Source organism: Hyaena hyaena, unplaced genomic scaffold (assembly GCF_003009895.1).
Source record: "Hyaena hyaena isolate Hyena2069 unplaced genomic scaffold, ASM300989v1 scaffold_1254, whole genome shotgun sequence".
NCBI lineage: Eukaryota > Metazoa > Chordata > Mammalia > Carnivora > Hyaenidae > Hyaena > Hyaena hyaena.
In genome coordinates this window covers 1-23004 of record NW_024081888.1, presented here as the reverse complement: position 1 = coordinate 23004, position 23004 = coordinate 1, and the positions used below count along the sequence as shown (strand labels likewise).

Below are 23004 nucleotides of genomic sequence, written 5' to 3'. Positions count from 1 at the left end.
AAATTCAGTTAAAGATGAATCTAGAAATTTTCACATTGTCTCAGCCTGTGAAACTAATCTACCTAATTTCTCCACTCTTCAGTTTCCTCATCTATGAGGCATGGGAAATTCCTGGATCTCCTTTTGTCGATTAGATAGGAGCCAAATAAGTGATCCATAAACATTAATTCCTTCTGTTTCACTTTGCTTCTAGAGTTGGGGAAAGGTGGAGTAAAGGGTGCTAGATCCACAAATAAAAATATCACTGGGCTGTTACCTAAAAAAAAAAAAAAAAATATTGGTATCTAAGTGAACTCAGGTCACTATTCTCTCAGACAGCAAATACTATATCTTACTACAAACAAAGACACTACTAGCTTTCCATTATTAAGTTTCCAAATTTCAGGATGATCATCAAATTTTGGTAAATGTAAGTAATTTAATATCATACGTTGCCTAGATTTTAACTTGAGTAGTTTCTTATAGTTGTCTCTTATTTCCCATTCTCGCAATTCAAGCTTAAGTTTTATGTACTTCATTGTTGAATTACTAAAATAGACTATTTAAATGTGCTCTCTGATCCCTCCAGTCTTTTCCCCTGCTATAGATCCTCACATAAATGGTAAAATGACACCTCTGTAATTGGAAACTAATACTGCTTTGTTGACATTTTGAGTTTTAGGCATCATTATTTATTTTTTTTCATAGAGCATTTTCTTTCTTTCTTTATTTTTTTCTTTTACAAATAGTTTATTGTCAAATTAGTTTCTACATAACACTCAGTGCTCATCCCCAAAGTGCCCTCCTTCATGCCCATCCCCCCCTCCCCCCCTCTTCCATCAGTCCTCAGTTTTTGTCAGCATTCAAGAGTCTCTCATGGTTTGCCTCTCTCCCTTTCCTCCACCATTTCCGCCCTTCTTCTCCCCCTTGGTCCTCCGTCAAGTTCCTCCTAATCCTCCTATACGTGCAAACATATGTTATTTGTCCTTCTCTGCCTGACTTATTTCGCTCAGCATAACACCCTCAAGGTCCATCCATGTTGCTACACATGGCCAGATTTCATTGTTTCTCATTTAGGCATCATTATTATATCTTGTAGCATTTAGAAATTCAGTCCTTAAGTTTGGGAGGAGGTAAATGTTAGAGTTGGCAGATTTGGGGAGTTATCCAAATAGATGCTGTGGGAAGCAAGGTTGTTGATAAGGAGAGTCCACAGAGAGAAGAGTCAAAGACTGCAACCTTGTGTAGCACCTAGAACAGGGTCTTGCATATATTAGAAATTCAAATATTTAAAAGTAGTCTTTATCTGAATAATCATTTTTCAGATCTCCCAAGTAAGACAGGCAGATTGTCTACTGAACAAAATTAACAGAGAATGATAATATTTCACTGTCCCCAAAATAGTTCTTCAGCTACTATATCAAACAGAAATGTGAGGGAATTAACTTTGTTGAACTGTTCTTACTGGATATAACCCATCATTGGTCAGCTGGATTTGGGGAAGGGGTTGTACACTGTAAGGTATCAGAGTTGCCCTTGGATCTGACAAAATTTCCTTATTCATTTACCCTCTAGAACATAGTTTAGGGCATAGCAGGTGATAAACATGAGCGATGGCTTAGAACAATAATTATAAAATGACTGAATGAATTCATTCACACAAATAGGAACTCTGAAATCAGTGAAGTGCTGGATTAGGGAGAGGATGAAAAGGTATCATAGTAGGCTGATACAGGTAAAGAGGAGGGTATCCTACCTCCCACATAAAATAATTTGCCACCATATGGGACATCCCAGCAATACTACCCAGGCTCAATCTGGTACAGGGCCCAAATGCAGAGCCCCATGTAACTATTTTGAAGGGTAGATTTGAGATAAGTTTTTCCCTACTCCTCAGAGAGGGAGAGAAACCATTCCCTGCATTCTCCAGACTTACAGTGCAAGTTGCAGTGAAAAAAATAGGGATTTTGAGTTACAACCACCTTGGCTTGAACTACAGTTCTATTACTTTCTAGTTTATGATCTAGTACAAGTTATATAATGTTTGTTAGATTTCATTTCCCCAGTAGCAAAATGCATTCCTTAATTAACCCATGAAAGTTGCAGTCAGACTTAAATAAGATGCTATGTGTAACTCTTCTCTCATAGTAGCTGACACAAAGTAAGCACTCTAAAACAATAGCTATTATTGTTATTATCCTCTTTCTTCATTCTCAGAAATACCCATAAACAAACCATGGTCCTGGATTGTTCTACCAAACGTGAGGGCAAGTTTCTCTCATCCACAATTAAGGAATGCATTTTCAGGGCTTGGTGAGAAACAGTACTCACTATCTATTGAACACACTGTAAATATTGTGCTGTGCTGCCTTCAGCCGGTTTTAATATATAATATATATTTACTATTATAAATGTTATCATTGAAAATGTGTTAATGTAAAATCAGGAGACCATGAAGGAGGCGAAGCTATATTAATCTCTTCACAGTAGCCACAAATCAGTATTTGTTGATCATGCTAAAAGAATTTGCTGCTATCAAAAGTCTGAATGTTTACAATCAGACCGGGGTACACTCAAAGAAAAGATTTTAATCTCCATTACAGGATCTGGGTGTATAAGGGAATATGTTGGATAACTAAGCTTAGAAATAATAGAGAGCACTGAGCAACATCCCTAGCCACAGATACAATTATTAAAAGACTCATGTCTCAAAAAGGCACTTGTGTACCTAAGTGATATAACTAAATAAAACACAAACTCGACTGAAATGCATGTTTGTGTTCAGTTGTGGTCCCTGGCAGCATTTTAGTTGACATTCTTTGTTTAATAATTCATTGCTTGAAATACTGTGGGGTGTTGATCATGGTGTTGTATTATGGAGGGGATTTATTAGTGTTATGAGGTACTTGTCTATCAAATCACATCAAGCAGCTACCATTTCTTTAGCTAATATGTGCTATATTTTTAAAAAAATGCACTGACAGCTTTAGTGAGAGCAGCTACAAGAGGGTTATTTCCCCAAACACTTAGACACAGTTTTGTTTATATGATTTAAATTTTATAACCTTCACCACCTATGCAGCTGGTGAATATCGATCTACTGCCAAACTAGCATAAGAATCCAGAGAGAAAGAGAAAAGGTACAAGTGTAAAAATCATGTGTGAAGGAGGAGATAACCACGTGCCACTCCTGCTCCCACATGTTGCCCACCTTTAAGGTTATTTCCATTCTCTTTCTTTTTGCACTGTTAACAAACACACCTTCAATGACCATCACAGGCAATCATAATTGATCTTATAGTCTCTTCAAAATGTAATATTAAGAGGCGCCTGGGTGGCTTAGTCGGTTAAGCGTCCGACTTTCGCTTAGGTCATGATCTCGCGGTTCGTGGGTTCGAGCCCCGCGTCGGGCTCTGTGCTGACTGCCTGCTCAGAGCCTGGAGCCTGTTTCAGAGTCTGTATCTCCCTCTCTCTCTGACCCTCCCCTGCTCACGCTGTCTCTCTCTCTCTCCTAGAAATAAAAAAAAAAAAGTAATATTAAGAATTCATTAGAATTAACAGATATATTTGTAACAAATTCCCTTTGTTACAAGGTGCTTTTCACAAATAGTTAAATACTATTAGGACTCACCACGCACTGAATAGACAGAATAACTTATATCAGTAACTATAATAAAGGTTATAATAATGAAGTCAAATTAAAAAGTGTAGATTAAGTTAAACAGCAGGCAGAACTGCTTATAAAAGTTGTGAAATACAGATTCACTCACTTCTCTGCCTCAAATTATGGAAATACAACAAGGACATCTGTGATTCTCTATGAAGTACTTTTCTTATCCTTTTTTAGCCAGGAATGTCTTCAAGGGCAGGATGTTTCCTGCTTATTACTGTACTTTCTGCAGTATGCCTCATACCTGGACTGGGCAAAATAATAAATACAAGGGCACCTACTATATGGAGCCAATGGCACGTGTTTCTCTATTAGACGTTAGGAGAGATAAGGTAGTCTATAACATGAGGCTTTGGAAAAATGCAAAATTGCATAATACAAAAGAGCTGTGAAATCACTATGTCACACACCTGAAACTAATATGTTAACTATACGTCAAATAAAAAATTAAAAAAACCTGCCTCTCTATCAAAAAGTAATGTTACACTGATAGAGAATACTTTACCCAAGATAGTGTTAGGTGGAAATTATGCACCAACAAACATCTACTTGTCTTTAGTCTGAAACAAAACATAGTAACGATGTCAGCCCCTAAAAAACACTGTAAACTCAAGAGTTTGAGAAAATTTCAAACCATCCTTCTGAAAACAACTGTTTGAGACTAAGAATGGCCATCAAAATGACTGTTGCACTATGCTGTTGTATTAGAGATTACTGATATACAGAGGGGGGAAAGGAGTTAATTTTTTATTTTTAAAATTTAATGAAAAGTAATCAATAGCAAAATTGACATCCATAGACCTAACCTGAATGTTCAGTATTCAAGTAGTTTTATTTAACTTTATTTTATTGCGAAAGCTGATGTAAGTAAGCAATCCTGCCACAAAATGAACTATTATGAGAAGTTAATGAAATGAACAAGAATATGAATACATGGATTTGAGAATGAGTTGTGCCAAGTATTCTTTTACTTGATCTCAAAGTTATTAAATCAGCTTTTTCCTCCAATAAAATTGGCACACATCAAGAAGTAAGAGCTAATATTTATCTATTTACAAAAAGAATGAAAATAGAAACAACCAGGGCATTACATATCAAATCAGTGAACACTGAATGAAAGCAGATGAAATAAAAATGTTTTTCCAATGAATATGCAAACCTGAATAATGGCTTAATATTAATGGAACAGAAGAGCTACACTTTTCCATCCAAACTAATTGCCTTTGATGATATGTGGGAGAGGGAAAAAAAATGCTTTCAAAAATTTCCTTTTCACCTGTTTAAGCTAGTTTCAATAGAGCTCATAAGTTCTTATGAGGCTTTAAAAAATTAAAAAGCACACTGAGTTCATAGCTGTACTTCCAACTATAGGTTGGAAGCACACTCCTTGTGCCTTTATGTATTTGTGTACACAGAGAAAAAAAATAAATGTGCTGCCAGCAACATCACATATTCTGTGCTTTTCTTATAAATATTTTTATGCACACGGCTATCCAACATTTTTGTTAGAGAACAGCTTTGGAATGTTTTTAATTGACAAAATATGGGTGATTTTGAACCCAGGAAAACAAAGTAGTGATCACTAAAAGAACTAATTATTGTCTTCCCCCCTCCCCCCAGAAGATGTGTTAGTTTAATAGATACACACAGTATGGGCCTCCATCCTCAGTGCAAGACAAGTGGCAATTTCCACAGCTCTGAGGTTTGAGAACAGCTGAGCTGCAAACACTTTCTAAAGAATCTAAAAAAGCTCCTGCTGGGGTTCTAACTGTCAAAGCTTTCAAAAATCTGTGTTTTTCCCCCAGTAAAAGTACAGCACATAATTACAACGTTGTACCAAATTCAATTCTGTGGGAGGCAGGTTGGAGGACAAGTCAGTGGGAAGCTATGCAGACAATCTACTCCCAGTAAAGAAAAGAATTATCGATCATAGAAGGTGTGGGAACTAGCACATCCCTCTTACCAGGTGGTCTGCCTCTAAACAGAGGAAAGGTCCCTGAGTTTGATTATTTGTTTCTTTTTTTCTGTTTCCCCTTTTGTTTCTTCTTAGCTTATTGAATGTGAATACAAGCAAGCCCAAAGATGTGGCTGCTAAACAGACCCAAAAAGTTTAGAGAAAGCTTAGCAGCCCAGTTACTGTCTCAGATGAGTTTATTTCTTTCAAGAAGTCAAAGCCAGGTTTTTCTCCAGGTTTGCCAATTTGATTATTTTCTGTTTGATGATGATGATTTTAATAAATCTTATAGGAATGATCTCACTTCTGGCATATGATTATTCTTAACAGATGAGATTTGCTTTTATCATCCAAGAAATTATATGATAATAGAAACTCTACAGAGTACTGGCAACGGTCATAGGAATGAAATTAGGAAAGAGTATTGTTAGAGATAGCAAATAAAGAAACATTTTAAATAAGGTTAAATCCTTCAATGTTATCAAGTACCACATGGATACAGAATCAGGACTAAAAAGAGCCTACTTCATTTTGCATGGTTAATACATTCAGCATATATATGTTAAATGTATACTATGTGAATAAAATCAGCATGATATATGCACTTGAAAAAGTTGCAATCTAGCAGGGATTTACACACATTGAATAAACAACCTCACAAATAACTAAGAACCATGATAACTTCTAGGAAGGAGAGGGGAAAAAAGCGCTCTGAGGGATTTTAATAGGGAGACCTAATTCTGACTGATAGGTTAAGTAAGTGAAGGCATCACCGGGAAAATGAACTTTAAGCTGAGCGTGGAAGAATAAGCAGGAGAGAGGCAGTTGGCAAGCAAGCATAAGAAGCAGCAGCAAGTGTAATGTCCTGCCAGAGGCAGGAAAGCATGGTAGATTCAAAAAAGTGAAAGATAAAATGCAGTGTGGTTGAGGGAACATGAGCATGAAGCCAAGCAACAGGAGATAAAAGTGGGAGAGGTAGTAAATCCTGGTGAGGAGTTTATATTGTAGCTTTAGTGCCATACAACAGTAGTGATGCTTTAATCATATAAATTATAAGATGCAATATGAAAAACTCTAGAAATGCCACCTTTGAGGGCTGCACTAAGATTAACTTGGAGAAAGACAAAAGCATGAGTGGGGAAAAGAAGCTAGAAGTATACCATAATTGTTAAAGAGAATGATGATGCTGGCTTGGGGCTAAGGTAGTAATGGCACAGACGGAAAGTAGATTGATGTATATCTTAGATGCAATTAAGAGGTAATTAATGACCTCTCAGGTAATTTTCAGTGCATTGTTCAAGACAGAATTCTGATTGTTGTTTGTTGAATAGTGCGTGAGAGGTAAGGAAATAGAAAAATGAAACTAATCTTTGGAAAAAACAGATGATAGGAAATGGAGAGAGAGCAGCAGCTATCAGGGACCTCATGGTCAAAAAATGATTTCACTCATTCATCTATCCAGCTATCAATATATTCAGTTTTAGGCAATAAGGGACTTAAATTTTCTATTTTTCTGAAGAGAAGTCAAATTCTGGAATGACAAACTGAAGACACAATAAAATAACAGAAGTATAAAGCAGGCAAAAGACAATAATGCTCAAAACACAGACAAGTAAATTAGCATGTAGTAGAGCATCTCTCTCTCTCTCTCTCTGACATATACACAATGGAACAGTATAGCAGTTAAAAACACTCTTTATCAGGAGAAAACAAAAACACAAATTTGAAAAGATATGCATCCCTATGTTTATCAGCACTATTTATAATATCCAGGATATGGAAGGAACCTAAATGTCTATCAATACATTAATAGATAAAGGTGTGGTGGTATATGTATGCGTTATGTAAATAATGTAATATTACTCTGAAATCCTGTCATTTGCAACAACATGGATGGACCTTAAGGGTATTATACAAAATGAAATAAGTCAAAGAAAGGCAAATCCATATGATTTCACCTATACATGGATTCTAAAAAACAAAAACAAAAACAAAGCCAGGAACAAACAAACAAAACAGTAACAGACTCAAACATATAGAATACAAACTGGTACTTGCCAGATGGGAAGGGAGGGGGGTGGAAGGATGGATGAAATAGCTGAAGGGGATTAAGAGGTACAATCTTCCAGTTATGAAATAAATAAGACATAGGGAAATAATGTACAGCATAAGGAATATAGTCAATAATATTGTAACAATTTTTGCATAGTGGCAGATGGTAACTAGACTTATTGCAGTGACCACTTTGTAACTTATGGAAATATTGAGTCACTATCTTGTATACCTGAAACTATTACAATATTGTATGTCAACTACTCTTTAATAAAATATATACAATGGAATATTGTTCACCCATCAAAATGAATGAAATCTTGCCATTTGTAAGGATGTGGATGGAGCTAGAATGTATTATGCTAAGCAAAATAAGTCAGAGAAAGACAAATACCATATGATTTCACTCATGTGGAATTTTAGAAACAAAACAAATGCACATATGGAAAGTGGGTGGGGGGAGAAAAGAGAAGGAAACAAACCACAAGAGACTCTTATGATATGGAACAAACTGAGGGTTGATGTGAGTGAGGTGGGTTGGAGATGGACTAGATGGGTAGTAAGGAGGGCACTTGATGGGATGAGCATAGGGTGTTGTAAGTAAGTAAGGAATCACTGAATTATACTCCTGAGACTAATATTGCACTGTATTTTAACTAAAATGCAAATATATCTATATGAAAAAAATTAAAATAAAAAATGAATAAAAGCACTGTCTATATCAGACTGCCTGGGTTTGAATTCTGCATCTACTACTTAGTATGTAACCTTGGGACAAGGTCCCTAGCCTTTCTTAGCCTATGTTTCCTCATTCATAATATGGAGCAAATAAAAGTGATAACTTCACAGATACATAAGGATAATACATAAAATAGTGCATGTAAAAATGCTTAACATAGTATCAGATACAGCAACTCCTTAATGTGTTTTGTTTCTATAAATAATAATAGCAGCAACAACAATATTAGTCATGTAATAAGGTATCCCTTTTTCTGAAGTTTAACAGAGAATAGGTTAATAAAAGATATGGCTAGAGATGGCTTTGTAGGTAAAAGAGATATAGGAGGTTCTGAAGCCTAAGTGCTTTCTTTCCTTTTCCTCTGGTGTGTGAAAGGTTAGACTGTTGGTAAGTGAAAAGAAAGCAGGGGGGAGGTTAGAAGACTTGAGAAGAGCAGGTAAGTTATGATATAGCCGCCATGGAAAAATGAAAGGCCACTGAATAGGAACAAGTAAAATAACCGCTGAGATGGCAGTGAGAGTCCCGCTCAGGTAAAAGCTAAAATGTCATAAGACACTAATTTCCCCAGTTCACCAAAGAGAAGAGGATATAAAGACACAGAGTTATGAGCAGAATGAGAATACTAGGGAGCTCAGATTTTATTCTGCAAATTCTGGGAGACACTGAAGGTTTTGGACACAGAAATCACATGTCGGATATAGATTTTAAGTAGACTACACTAATTGTATTGACGGGGGAATTAGCAGAAGCAAGGCAACCAGTTTGGAGCCTCTCCCATTAGTGCAGATGATTCTCCACTTGTGAAGTTTTCCTAAGTTAGGCTGTCAATATAATATGAGGGTAAAACGTATTTGGGTGTATTCGTACAGAAGTTAACTTAATTTTAGCTTTGACTTGGAGAAATATGCTTTAACATAATTTTTGCTTTTATGAACCTAAAATATGCTCTTTTTAATTTCAGGATCATATTTGAGTTTAATAATTGTCGTATAATTCAATTTGATAAACATTTACTGTCTATCGTATATAAGATATTATTCTAGCACCCCAGTACATCCAGTTTCTATAAATAATAATGGCAACAATAGTAGCTGGTGCTTAAAAGACTAAGGCCTATCATTATTTCAAAAATATTTTCCAAAAGTAATACAAATCAAAACGACACTGAGATACCACTTCACACCAGTCAGAGTGGCTAAAATGAGCAAATCAGAGAACACGAGATGCTGGCGAGGATATGGAGAAACGGGCACCCTCCTACACTGCTGGTGGGAATGTAAACTGGTACAGCCCCTCTGGAAAACAGTGTGGAGTTTCCTCAAAAAAATAACAATAGAACTCCCCTATGACCCAGCAATAGCACTGCTAGGAATTTACCCCAAGGGATATAGAAATGCTGAGGCATAGGAGCACATGGACCCCAATGTTCATAGCAGCACTCTCGACAATAGCCAAAACATGGAAAGGTCCTAAGTGTCCATCAACGGATGAATGGATCAAGAAGATGTGGTTTATCTATACCATGGAATACTACATGGCAATGAGAAACAATGAAATCTGGCCATGTGTAGCAACATGGATGGAGCTTGAGGGTGTTATGCTGAGTGAAATAAGTCAGGCAGAGAAGGACAAATATCATAGGTTTGCACGTATAGGAGGATTAGGAGGAACTTAACTAAGTAACAAGGGGGAGAAGAAGGGGGGAAATGGTAGGGGAAAAGGAGAGAGGCAAACCATGAGAGACTCTTGAATGCTGACAAAAACTGAGAACTTATGGATGTAGGGGGGAGGGGGGGATGAGCATGGAGGAGGGCACTTGTGGGGATGAGCACTGGGTGTTATATGGAAACCAACCTGATAATAAACTATTTGTAAAAAAAAAATATTTTCCAAAAGAGAGATTATCTAAACTTTATTTGGCAAATCCTGATAGATACTACCTTGGGTAATTTACATAGCATAAATTACTTTGAAATGTCCTTGACCTTTTTTTCCCCCCTTACAGACATGTAACTAGGGATGGGGAGAGTTAAATATGAGGACCAGGTGACTTCATGTACACAGCCCCGGAATTATTTATGGTTATGTGCATAAACAAGAAATCTCTCCCATTTTCTATTTTGCTTTTAGTTCTGAAGGTATATTGCTTTTTATGCCCCCAAACTTAATTTCCTCAGTGCGGCACCAAGGATATTCCTCTTGAAGGACTTGCTTGGAAAACTAATACATCTTCCAAGATAAGCTGCATTCAGAAAAAAAAAAAAAAAACGGCTTTAGAGAAACTGTGTAGTGTACCTACTGTAAAGCTCATAACCATCATGACACAGCTGTATTCTCAGATAGTATATAGCCTTGCTTCAATTATAATATGAATTCAAGTTGCTTAGGTTTCAAATGTGGACTTTGGTCTAGAAAATTTTATTATTTAATATTGCACTAAAGCAATGCAATTTAATAAATAATATCTAGCCAGTTCAACTGAATAATTTGCCTAATTCAATAAAGAGAAAAATATCTTCCTCAGGTACTTTACATTAGCTCTATCTCATCCTAAATATACACTCCTCATTTTATTTTCAAGGATTTGACAGAATCTTCACACAACAGCATATGCAATGCCATATCTGAAGATTAATAAGCTCTAAATGTGGGCAAGAATTTATTGCACATGTTCAAAAGGAATGCTCTCTGCCCCATCTATCACATTTGACTTTTACCAGGATTTTTAAACTGCAAAGTACAAAATCAGATCAATTAAAATATATTACTATTAAAAATGTAATAAAGTATTTGATGGAGCACAGTATTTGACTACTAGTTCCAATGTTAATTTTGAGTCTTAGTATTCAGATGTGAAATTGTCAGGAAGCCAGGGTAATGTGTACCGGCATAATACAGCTGCTTATCCATACAGTAAACAAATTTGTATTGAATACGTAAGTTTAAAATAGCTTTATCTCCAAGAAATTAAATAAATCACCATCTCCTCTTTCCCATTTTTGTTTTGCCCATTATTTCCGTAGCAGGTTTGAGGAATGCCTAAAACATGTAACTATATTCTTTAATACATAATTTATATCTAGTCATCCTTTATACCCCTTAAAATGAAGAGGGGGTGAGGAAACAACTCATTCCAATAATGATTTAATCATACTAAAACACAATGTTTTAATGAGGTTTTTCTTCCCAATCAAAACAGTATATTTAATGCTTTCAATTAATTAATGACACCCTAGAGGAAATTTGAAAATTCTTGTGCTTTCACTGACACAATACATACCACAAAAAAGATTTTAGAATATTGTTGTTTATCTAGTTACTACTCTTTTATTTAGCCTAAATTTGGGGGGGGGGTGTCAAACTCTAAAATCAAGGTCTAAATAAAAGAAAAAAATAGCCAATACAGTAATATATACCACTTTTCATATATTAATAGAATTAAATATCAGGACTAGTATGGAAGAGCTCCCATGAGATATCTTGAGGTATTCTGTAAAATAGAAATATAAATTTCTTTATTTTTCAATACCATGACAAATAATAATAGTTAAATATTTTTTTCTGACAGCAAATTATGTAGTTGTATAGTTTGAAAACAAATCAACAATTAAATTGTCCTTTTCATTATTTCTGACAAGTATTATACCCCAGTTGAGTTTGTGTGTTCTTATGCTAGATACATACCACAACTCCAAATTGTTCAGGCTCACAGAGATCATGATATTCATTCTTCAGCTGTGCCAATTCACAGAGTACTTTCTGCTCAGGAAGATGTTTTACAAGGTTCTAAAACAAAATAAAAGTATAAAAACTTAATATTATTAAGACTAGGAAACATGCATTAATAACTCTAAAAGTGATTAGGAAAGAAAATTTCTTTTGCTAGATCAAATGGAAAGAAATGATATTGAAAAACTGACTAACTTACTGTGCCTTAAATACCTAGCATAATTTTTACACTTTATTTTCTATTAGCTAATTCATATAGAAAACAGAAAAATACTATGTAGAATTAATGCATGTGTAATAATAACAAAAGTCAACTGTACTCTTCATAATTGGCAAGTTTTTGAATAATCTTTAATGTTATAAAGCACACCAAGACTGTAAAAAAAAAAATTTCCCACTATCTACATCAGTGTTTAAATACACAATGCATTCCCACTTTAATGGAGAATCAAGCAAAAGTGAAGTCTGATACCTGTTCAAGTTTGATGCCTGAGAGAATCAAAGTTGATTAATTCTTCTTGACCTAGTTTATCTTGACCTATGGTACAATTCTAATTATCTTTACATTAGCATGCAGCCAACATTTTGGGGACTTATATAGGATTTCAAAAGGCACATGCAAAGAAGAAAAGCAGGAAAATAAGATTTAACAAAGTAGGGTTGACACAAAATGGAAGAAACATAAGTTCCAGGGATTGGTCCCACCACCAAATCAATCAGTGAGCTAGAAAGAGCAATTTAAACAAACTATTTCAAAACACTGAAACCTGACTGGATGCTTACAACAAGGGACATGTTTGTTGAAGGGACACACTGGTGTTCTCTGGTAAGAGAATGATATGCACAAAACAGCTCTCAAATCCCATTCCTCAGCACCACCATGAAGATAGTGCCTGAGTCCTTGAGGGGCTGGCTCATGTCAGGGTGGGCACTAGGGATCTTGTCCAAAATTTGAGGATGTACATTTTGGTTGGTTTGGCAGTTCCCTGAGGGACCTGTGTAGGTGTTGGCCTTAATTTCAACCCTCTTGGTTTGCAGTAGCTTCCCCAGATGGTATCTATCAGAAGACTTAAATAGGCGGAAACAGGGGGCATCTGGGTGGCTCAGCCGGTTAAGCGACTGACTTCGGCTCAGGTCATGATCTCACGGTTCGTGGGTTCGAGCCCGGCATCAGGCTCTGTGCTGACAGCCAACTCAGAGCCTGGAGCCTGTTTCCAATTCTGTGCCTCCCTCTCTCTCTGACCCTCCCCTGCTCCCGGTGTCTCTCTCTCTCTCAGAAATAAATAAAACATTAAACTTTAAAAAAAAAATAGACGGAAACAGTTCCCCTGATTTTTGGAACCAGACATTTTAAGGAAATCTTTGTCAGATCACTGGCTGACAGCAGAGATGATAAAACCCAAAATCCAGTAACCACACCCAAGGCATATATAGCTTGCAGCAATTGTTTAGAGAGATTACAAATAGATAGTTACAGCACTCAGCAAAGGAATATTAGCGGTCTATGCGAAGTAGAAAAATCAAGTTCCAAGAGTTATAATATACTCAAAAGTCTAGTTCTCAACAACACCAGAAAAATGACAAAGCATGCAAAAATTAGGGAAACATATGATAAACAGGAAAAATAAAAGAATATGACAGAAACAATCCCTGAAGAAGCTCAATTTTGGAATTAGTAGTCAAAAACATTAAATCAACTAATTTAAATATATTCAATGACCTAAATGAAACTATGAACAAATTTATCAGCTCTGATCAGGACTTCAAAGAAGTCCACAGTGAGGCACTTTGGATCAAACCAGCAAAAAAACAAAAACAAAAACAAAAGCAAAACAAAAAAAAGGAGTGATTTTAAAACAGCAGGAGGGAAGTGAATTGTCACATTTAAGGAATCCACAATGAGATTAATATCTGATTTCTTCAATGGAAGCCAAAAGGTAGTGGGATAACATATTTTAGGCCCTGAACTAAAAAGCCATCAAACAAGAATTCTGTATTCAGTAAAACTATCCTCTTTAAAACAATGATGGGAAACTAAGACATTCTAAAATTAACAACAATAACAACAACAAATATAATTTATTGCTAGCAAACCTGTTCTGTAAGTAATACTAATGGAAATACTACAGGAAGAAATAAAAGGACACTAAACAGTAACTCAAAGACCTAAGAAATAAGCAATTATAAAGGTAATTACATAGGTAAACATAAAAAAACCATGTTATTGTACTTTTGGTTTATAACTCTTTTGCTTCTATATGGGTCAAAAGGCAAATGCATGACACAATAATTATAAATAAATGTTAATGATAATATAATACATAACCATGTAATTTGTGACAAAAACAATATAAAAGAGATAAATATGTTTAGGAACAATGTATGGTTTTAAAAGTAATTTTGTATTATTAAAACTGGGTTAAGATATCAATTATAATCACTAAACGAACTCATAATGACAGAAAATCACACAAATATAATGATAGGAATCAAAATGCTAGGCAACAAAAATAGATAATAATAGAGAAATTAAGGAATAAAAAAACATGTGATACAGAAAACAGCTTAATGGCAGAACTAAGCTCTTCCTTTAAATGTAAATGAATTAAAATCTCTTAAAGGGAAAAGTTTGGAAGATTGGATTTAAAAACAAACATATCTATATGCAACCTACATGATACTCAGTTTTAGGTAAAAAGACACAAGACGTTGAAAGCAAAAGAATAGAAAAGTATATTCCATGTAAATAGTAACCACGCACACACACACAACCAAACTGTGGTGACTATATTATTGTCAGACAAAATAGACCTAAATTAAAAAAAAATAACAAGAGACAAAGAAGGATATTCTATATTGATAAAATGTTACCCATCAAGAAGATATAATTATTATAGTACATGTTCACCTAAAAGCAGAGCTCCAAAATAAAAAATCTATATATTAAATAAAAATTGACAGAATTGAGAGAAAAAGGCAATTCTAAAATAATAGGTGGGATATTTAATACTGAATTATCAATAATGGATATAACAGGAATACAGAAGAATAGTAAGGATTTGGACAACACTGCAATCTGATTAGACCTAATTTATACAGAGCATTCCTCTTAACAGTAGAATGTACCTTCTCTTAAAGTGCACATGGAACATTCTCCATGATATTTCACATATCAGATCACAAAACAAGTCCTAATAAATTTTGGTAGACTTAAATCATGAGAAATTACATTTATGATCACAATGGAAATGTCATTAGAAATAAATAACAGAAGGAAAAGTGGAAAATTCACAAATAATTCAGAATAAGCAAATAATCAATGGGCCATGGAAGAAATTGCCAAGGAAATTAGAAAATATCTTGATATTAATGAAAATGAAAACATGCTAAAACTTACAGAATTCAGCAAAAACCATGCTAAGAGGAAAATTATAGCAATGCGCATCTACATTTAAAAAAGAAGAAATATTTCAAATCAATAACCTGACTGTACACCTTAAGGGGCTAGAGGAAAGCACCCTTAAGCCAAAGCAATCAGTAGAAGGAAATACAAAAATTAAAAGAGGTAAACATGTAATTAATTAGAGAACTGAAAAACCAATAGAGTAAAATTAATGAAAATAAAAGTTAATTCCAAAACTGACAAATCATTAGACTAAGAATAAAAAGACAGAAGACTCTAATAACTAAAATCAGAAATAATAGTTGAGACATTATTACTGATTTTATATAAAAATAAAAAAGATTCTAATAGGCTGCTATGAATAAGTTTATGCCAACAAACTTGCCAACCTAGAAGAAATTGACAAATTCCTTGAAACATACAAACTACCAAAACTGAGTTAAAAAAAAAAAAAAAACCTGAAAATCTGAGTAGACCTGTTACAAGGACACTGTGTAAGTAATCAAAACTTCCCAACAAAGAAAAGCTAAGGGCCTGATAGGTTCACTGGTGAATTCCACAAAATATATAAATAAGAATTAATGCCAATCCTTTTCAATCTCTTCAAAAACATTAAGAATGGGGAACACTTCCTAACTCATTCTATGAAGCCATCATTGCACTCATACTAAAATTGGTCTAAGACACAAGACAACTACCTCAGATCAATATTCCTTAATAAATACAAATACATATTAAAAAATATACTGGGCAACATATAGCATAAATCCCATGGGAAAAAAACTGTATCATGCCCCACTGTAAGTTCTCTTTTGTTCTGTCTGCTTATATTTTCTTTCTTTCTAGTTAATTTTGTATTTCCATTAAACTTTAGGCCTATACAGAAAAGGACAAATATATGTTTGCACGTATAGGAGGATTAGGAGGAACTTAACGGAGGACCATGGGGGAGAAGAAGGGGAGAAATGGTGGGGGAAAGGGAGAGAGGCAAACCATGAGAGACTCTTGAATGCTGAGAACAAACTGAGGATTCATGGGTGTGGGGGGGGGGGGTGATGGGCATGGAGGGGGGCACTTGTGGGGATGAGCACTGGGTGTTAGATGGAAACCAACTTAATAAACTATTTGTAAAAAAAAAAAAAAAAAAGAAGTATAATACTGAAGGTATCTGTATGTGATATGCTGTTAGACAGAGATATATTAGTTTATTCAAATTTGTAAAGAACTTGCTATGCATGGAATCTATTAGGTGTTAGAAATACAAATATCAGAAAAACAGACTATTTTTACCAAAAATAGTAATTATATTAGGAGAGATCACTGTGTGCAAATAACTACCCAAAGTTGGAGGATATATTTTATATTAATATCACTATAATAAAATTGATACAAATTGATATATATATATTATAAATATAATAAAATTGATTTGTCTTAAAAAAGACTTTAGGCCTATAACGGCATCCATTGAATAACTGATAAGACCAACTTTAAAATATTATACTTTTTCACTTAAAAGAAATACCAATATTGATATAACAACATATACATAGACAAATGAAATTAAGATCAATTATTTTGACTCATTAATATGTTTCTTTATGAAATGAAAAGGTAAGTAAATACTAAGGCATTTTTCGAGAATATTTTCAATGCATGTAAATTACTCTATTGTTTTTATCTTTTTTTCTGTTAATGGGATTTTTCATAAAGTATGTTATTATGAGAAACAAAAAAATCAGTTTGGGAACTTCCATAATTTCCATGACCAGGCAACTAAACTAGAAATATTAAGAACAGTATTAAAATTATTAAATATATCAATTCTGCATCCTTCAAACTTTCCATATCAATTTTAACTATGACAATAAGTACACTAGAATGAATCAAGTCTAAAATAAAATTTTAGCTCAGAATGTGAAACATTATTTGGTTTTTCTTCTAGCTATAATTAACCTGTTAACTCATTTTCAGAATGCAGGCTCCACAGTAGGTGACATCTCTTTTCTTTTTCTGTTCAGCTATATGAAATATTTAACACATTTAGTGGGCTTAGATGTATTCTGATTCTGGATGCAGTTTTATTGCTGAGTTGAAAACTTATATAACTGTCAGTGCTTAGTAGGTTCTATTTATAAGTATGATTTGGAATAAAACTCTCTCTCATGTGTATAATACATAGACTACCAATATACTATTTATTGTTTAAGGAATTACCTTCTTCTAAAATCCCATGTTGTAAATGTCCATCATAGCCAATCCCTAAAGATAACTGTTTTTACATACGTATTAAACTTTATATACAAATATGTAGTGTAAGATTAAACATTAATGTTTTCATGCCCATAAATTCCTGAATAGAAGCAGCAGGTGGGTAAGACAACAGAAGAGACAGACAGTACTCATTTGCCTCTACTCTTCTTTACCTACTTATCAAAAGCATGTCAACAGAGAGAATGAAAAACGTATTTAGGTTCAAGGCATATTTTGAGACTAAAGTGGACTCTATTATGAGTCACCTGGAAGTGCATTTATATGGTGGACTAAGGAGAGTCCTGGGAGAGAAATTTGCTGCCCAACTGAAGTGTATCAGGCAATAAGAAAGCCAATCTGCATTTTAAAATGTAGGAAGAAAGCTTGCACTTTAAAAAGGACTGGGGTGATTCTGAGCGCAGCATATGTGTTTCTTGGATATATCACCAGCCCCAGCCTGCACATTCCCAGCACAGTCAAATGTCTTAGGGCTGTGGAAAGGGGAGCGGAGCGATGAGCACTAGTTTGGTACACCTCTAATCAAGTATATTATAAAAGGTGAGAAAGGAAGAAATATATATTTCTGCATTTTGCCACAGAACACCCCATACCCTTGGCACCTAGCGGGCTTCAGTACAAAGGATAGCTATGCCTCACGGGAAAATTCCTCCCCTCTCCCCATATACAGTCCAGTCATCCCTAGGAGAGGGTCTAAAACAGGAAATGATGAAAATTACTCACAGCTGCTAAACAGTAGCTGACAAATTTAGTTCATTGGATGTATAAGATATTTCTGGAGACCCCTAAAAACATGTAATGTAAGGGATTTTGTAAGGAGTTAGGGACCCGAAACAGTAGCTAGGAATAAGAAAAATATAGGTGAACTGATATGGACTGGACAAGTGTTTTAAACTTAAAACATTTAAAACAGCTTCTGACTCTTGGTAGCTTAGTGATACTACCACTACTTGGATTCTCTAAATAAATTGCAAAGATGAGTTCAGACACACTCTATACTGTAAATTTAAAGCTGTTCATAATAGTAGAGGCTAGAAAGCATAAATTTAAAATTCAACATAGATTCTGACAACCTGTGAGGCGATAAAGTGGAATTCCTTCCATTTCTTCATCCCACTGCTCACTACTGAGCATCTTCTTTCAAGTATTTCAAGATTTGTTTTTAAAAGGTAAAATCTCAGTCAGCATGAAAGTTTCATCCTAGAAAATGTCAATGAGTGGAAGTTCACAAAGAAAACAACAAAGGGAAAAGCAGTAACTATGTCACCAAATAAGCAGATTTTTCTTCATCTTTTACACATCACAAATCCACTTCCTGATGACTGCCACTGTTATCTGAAGAAATTTTTCCTAAACAGACCATGGGCTTTTAACTACTTTTTACATTTCTCTAATTACTCTGTAATACTTCCAAAACTTTATTTCCTTTAAATGTTAATTGCACAATTAAAGGTTAGTGAAGTTAAAGTATTGAACCATAATGCCCTTTCCTTCTTGACAAAATATAACCTTTCTTTTTTGTCTTATATCTCATTAAGTCATTTTGGTAGTAGAAGAGCCGAGTTAGATTTACATGTGATTAATTCTATCATTCCCCTATAAATGAATTGGTGCCAGTGTTTCTTTTATTATTTATTCATTTAAAAATATATAATTACAGTGTATATAATTATAATACGTATTTATATTTTATATAAAATTATATATCTATATATATATAAGAGATGTATATATATATAAAATTATTTTAACTTATGCTGACAAATACTTTACTTCCTTTTTTATAATCTAAACAAGAAATGTTTCCCGAAACTCCTAAATAAATCTCTGTGATCTTAGTACAACTCTCCCCCATTTTACCTGGTCAAAAAATTCAATCTCTTAACTATTCTACCTTATTATATGTTTTTCAATACTCATTTATGGCATATGTCTCAAATCATGTGTGTATATTTCATATTCTTATATCATATTTTTCTGCTCTCGTTCTTTGTGTTAAATGGCATAAACTTTGATGCTGGGCACGGTTTTATACTTATTTTGTGTTTCATTCATCCAATCAGCTAATATATACTGGCTGCCAAAAATGTGATTTTCTTGCCACCATGTTACCCACTAGAGACTCTGCCCTCATGAAGATTACAGGTTGAAAAGAGCCATATATACCCCTGCCTACACAGTGGAACCATAATCAACATGTGACTGACAGTAATTTATGTTGCATTTGATCCAAAACATTTCTTGTCAGGTGGACATGTTATAATTCTCTCCTTTTGGTTTGAAATTCCTAAGATTTCTGTAACTCCTATAACAGACGCTAAGAGCCAACTAAAGTATGTTAAAATGCTGATTAGTGGCCTAAAGCATTAAGGGGGAGCTTTCCTAGCCCTGTCAACAGAGCCACTATCTTTTTAAATTTTTTAATGTTTTATTTATTTTTTTAGAGAGAAACAGAGTGTAAGTGGGGGAGGGGCAGAGAGAGAGGGAGGGAGACACAGAATCTGAAGCAGGCTCCAGGCTCTGAGCTGTCAGCACAGAGCTTGACATAGGGCTTGAACTCACGAACCATGAGATCATGACCTGGGCTGAAGTCAGAGGCTTAACCAACTGAGCCACCCAGGTGCCCCCACAGAGCCACACCTTTAAAAACATATTAGTCAATAAAAGGACACACAAGCATTGACACTCTAATAACAAAATTCCTGACCTTGGACTCTTACAACTGTGTCTTCCAAAAAGGCAGGCTTTCATAAATTTCCTTCCTATTTAATCATCAATGTGTTCCAGGTAAGGAATTTTTTCCTAAAGAAATTGTTGTAAATTCTTAGACTTAACATTAACTCTGGTCATCTAAAAAGCTATCAACTCATCAGTAACACCTCAGTGCTAATAATGCCAAACAAAAAGCTCCAGCTCACCATGGGTAACCAGCTTTAAGTCCCTCGTTTATTTTTTTAAGAGACACTTTTTCATTTATTTTGTGAGAGACCGAGACAGTGCAAGTGGGGGAGGGGCAGAGAGAGGGTGAGAGAGAGAATCCCAAGCAGGCTCCACACTGCCAGGGCAGAACCCAATGCGGGACTCAAACCCACAAAGCCATGAGATCATGACCTGAGCCAAAGAGTTGGATGCTTAACCAACTGAGCCACCCAGGTGCCCCTCAAGTTCCTTGTTTCTCCTTGACAGCCCCACCTAGATTTCTTATCATTAACTGGAACTGAACAAACCTAAAGGAGAATTCATGGTCACTCTGACCTCTTACCCTTAGTTGTTGTCAGCTTCTCCTAATGGTCCTATTCTTCCAATAAGAAGTGGCATTCTCTCCATCTTCTAAGCTTTCAAACTGGCAATTACCACTCTGTCACAACTTCTGACAACTCTTATCAGCAAAATCCCTTTGGGTTCAACCCTTCCTTTATATTCTACAGCCAAAAATAAGTGTTTGTAAATCACATACTATTTAAACTTTTCCTAATTTAAGTTCAATTAAATTCTTCAAAGTGTTCTAGTTCTATAGGAGATTAATGGAGATCACAGATATATTTATAATTTCTATAATTAATAAAAATTGTGACTATTTTGTACATGGAAAAGTCAACTTCTGCTAATGCCATGAGATTATTTGCAGAGGTAAGTTATTGCTTTCTAAAATAATTAATATGATTTACACTTAGTACGGAAGATAATTACTAACAGAATTCCTTTGATGCTAATTATCTTCCATTTCATAGACATTCCACTTTCTACACAAAAATTAAAATCAGAAATCATATTAAACCTAAAAGTTGATCTTAAGAATTAAAAAACAGACAATATACAAAATGAATGACTATGAATATTGAATAATATATGAGGTGTGTTTGCCCATGTCTAGCTGTGATATATTCTTAAACATAATACCGATAGTATACATTTATTAATATTCTTCTACAACTATATTCCCTTCATGTAGCTTAAATTAACATATTCAATACAATATAAAATATCTCCTCATAATAAGTGGCAAAACTGATATTCTCAGGTACATAGTAGATTCATATCCATTAAGATACGTAACAAGTGTACAAAATCCTGTTTATGCTACACTCTTTCATTAGATATCACCTTATCATGTCCATGACAAACTATCACAAACAAATGTGAGGATGCATTACTATTAAGTACTCTATATAGATGTTTCCAAAGCTGAATACTACTATAACAGTCAATACAACTATCTAAGATTGGAGTCTGAAGGGTGTTAACAGTTTAGAAGTCTTGAAAGGAGAATACTGCAATGCACTTGATGCAGTTTACCTCAGAAGACTATGTGGAAGTTTCTCCCAACTGTATAGGGCTGAATACTCATGCTATACCCAATCACTTCAATTTCCAAAGTTGCTGTTTCTCCTTCATGATTTGGGGGTATATGAAATGATGCAATTCTATGCAGAGTATGAAAATTAGCACAGTAGCAGAATATACATATAGTCACACAAAAACATGCTACATCAGAATGCTACCTCTCCTATAAAGATCCAAATGTAAAATCACTTCACTATCTAGGAAGACAGTTCACACGTAAACACAAAGTCCTTCTATTTCTGATCATAGTACCAGAAAATCATGCCAATTAAAGAGATTTATAATAGAAACTGTCATACATGATTGGCTATCCATAAGTGTTTACTACTCTGTTTTCATCTAAGAACTAACTATAGATGCCTGCATCCAAAACAAGCAAAAAAGCATGCAGTTATTCCTTAAAGAAACAGAAAATCAGTATGAAGCACCCATAATGTACTGGACATTTGACACATCAAGTATGCATGTCAAGGTACCAACAAGATTTTGAACGAAGCAGAAACAACATTTGGCATCTATGGAATGTAAAGTACACTGACCTGAACATGGGGCAGAGACGCAGTATCTGATATGTTTGCCTCAACTTCCCAATAAAAGAGTCATTGAGATACTTTAGAAAATACAGTACTGGGGAGGAGAGGGCAAGATGGCGGAGAAGTAAGGAGCTCCCTACTTGCACTCGCGCCCATACATCACACAGAAAAGATCTGAAGACATTGGAAACCTTACAAAACCTGAGAGATTGGGAGAAAAAAGACGCAGAATCCACTGAGAGAGCCTTCTAACGTGAGTGCGAACCGGGGAAGATAAAATCGGGCCGGGATCGGAGACTCCAGGGTGGGAGGCGATCCCCCTCTACCCTC

The 23004-nt window shown here is 34.9% G+C and overlaps 1 protein-coding gene across 1 annotated transcript in view; it reads right to left on the bottom strand.

Annotated features, from left to right (window-relative positions):
• The window catches only part of LOC120224809 (protein diaphanous homolog 2-like), a gene marked incomplete at both ends in the record, with an annotated part of 326022 nt that extends 313842 nt beyond the window's left edge, over positions 1-12180 (bottom strand). Inside the window, one exon of the mRNA XM_039223066.1 lies at positions 12079-12180. Coding sequence (XP_039078997.1) covers positions 12079-12180 — 102 coding nt within the window. The remainder of the gene's footprint in view (positions 1-12078) is intronic.
• Between the last annotated feature and the right edge of the window lie 10824 nt (positions 12181-23004).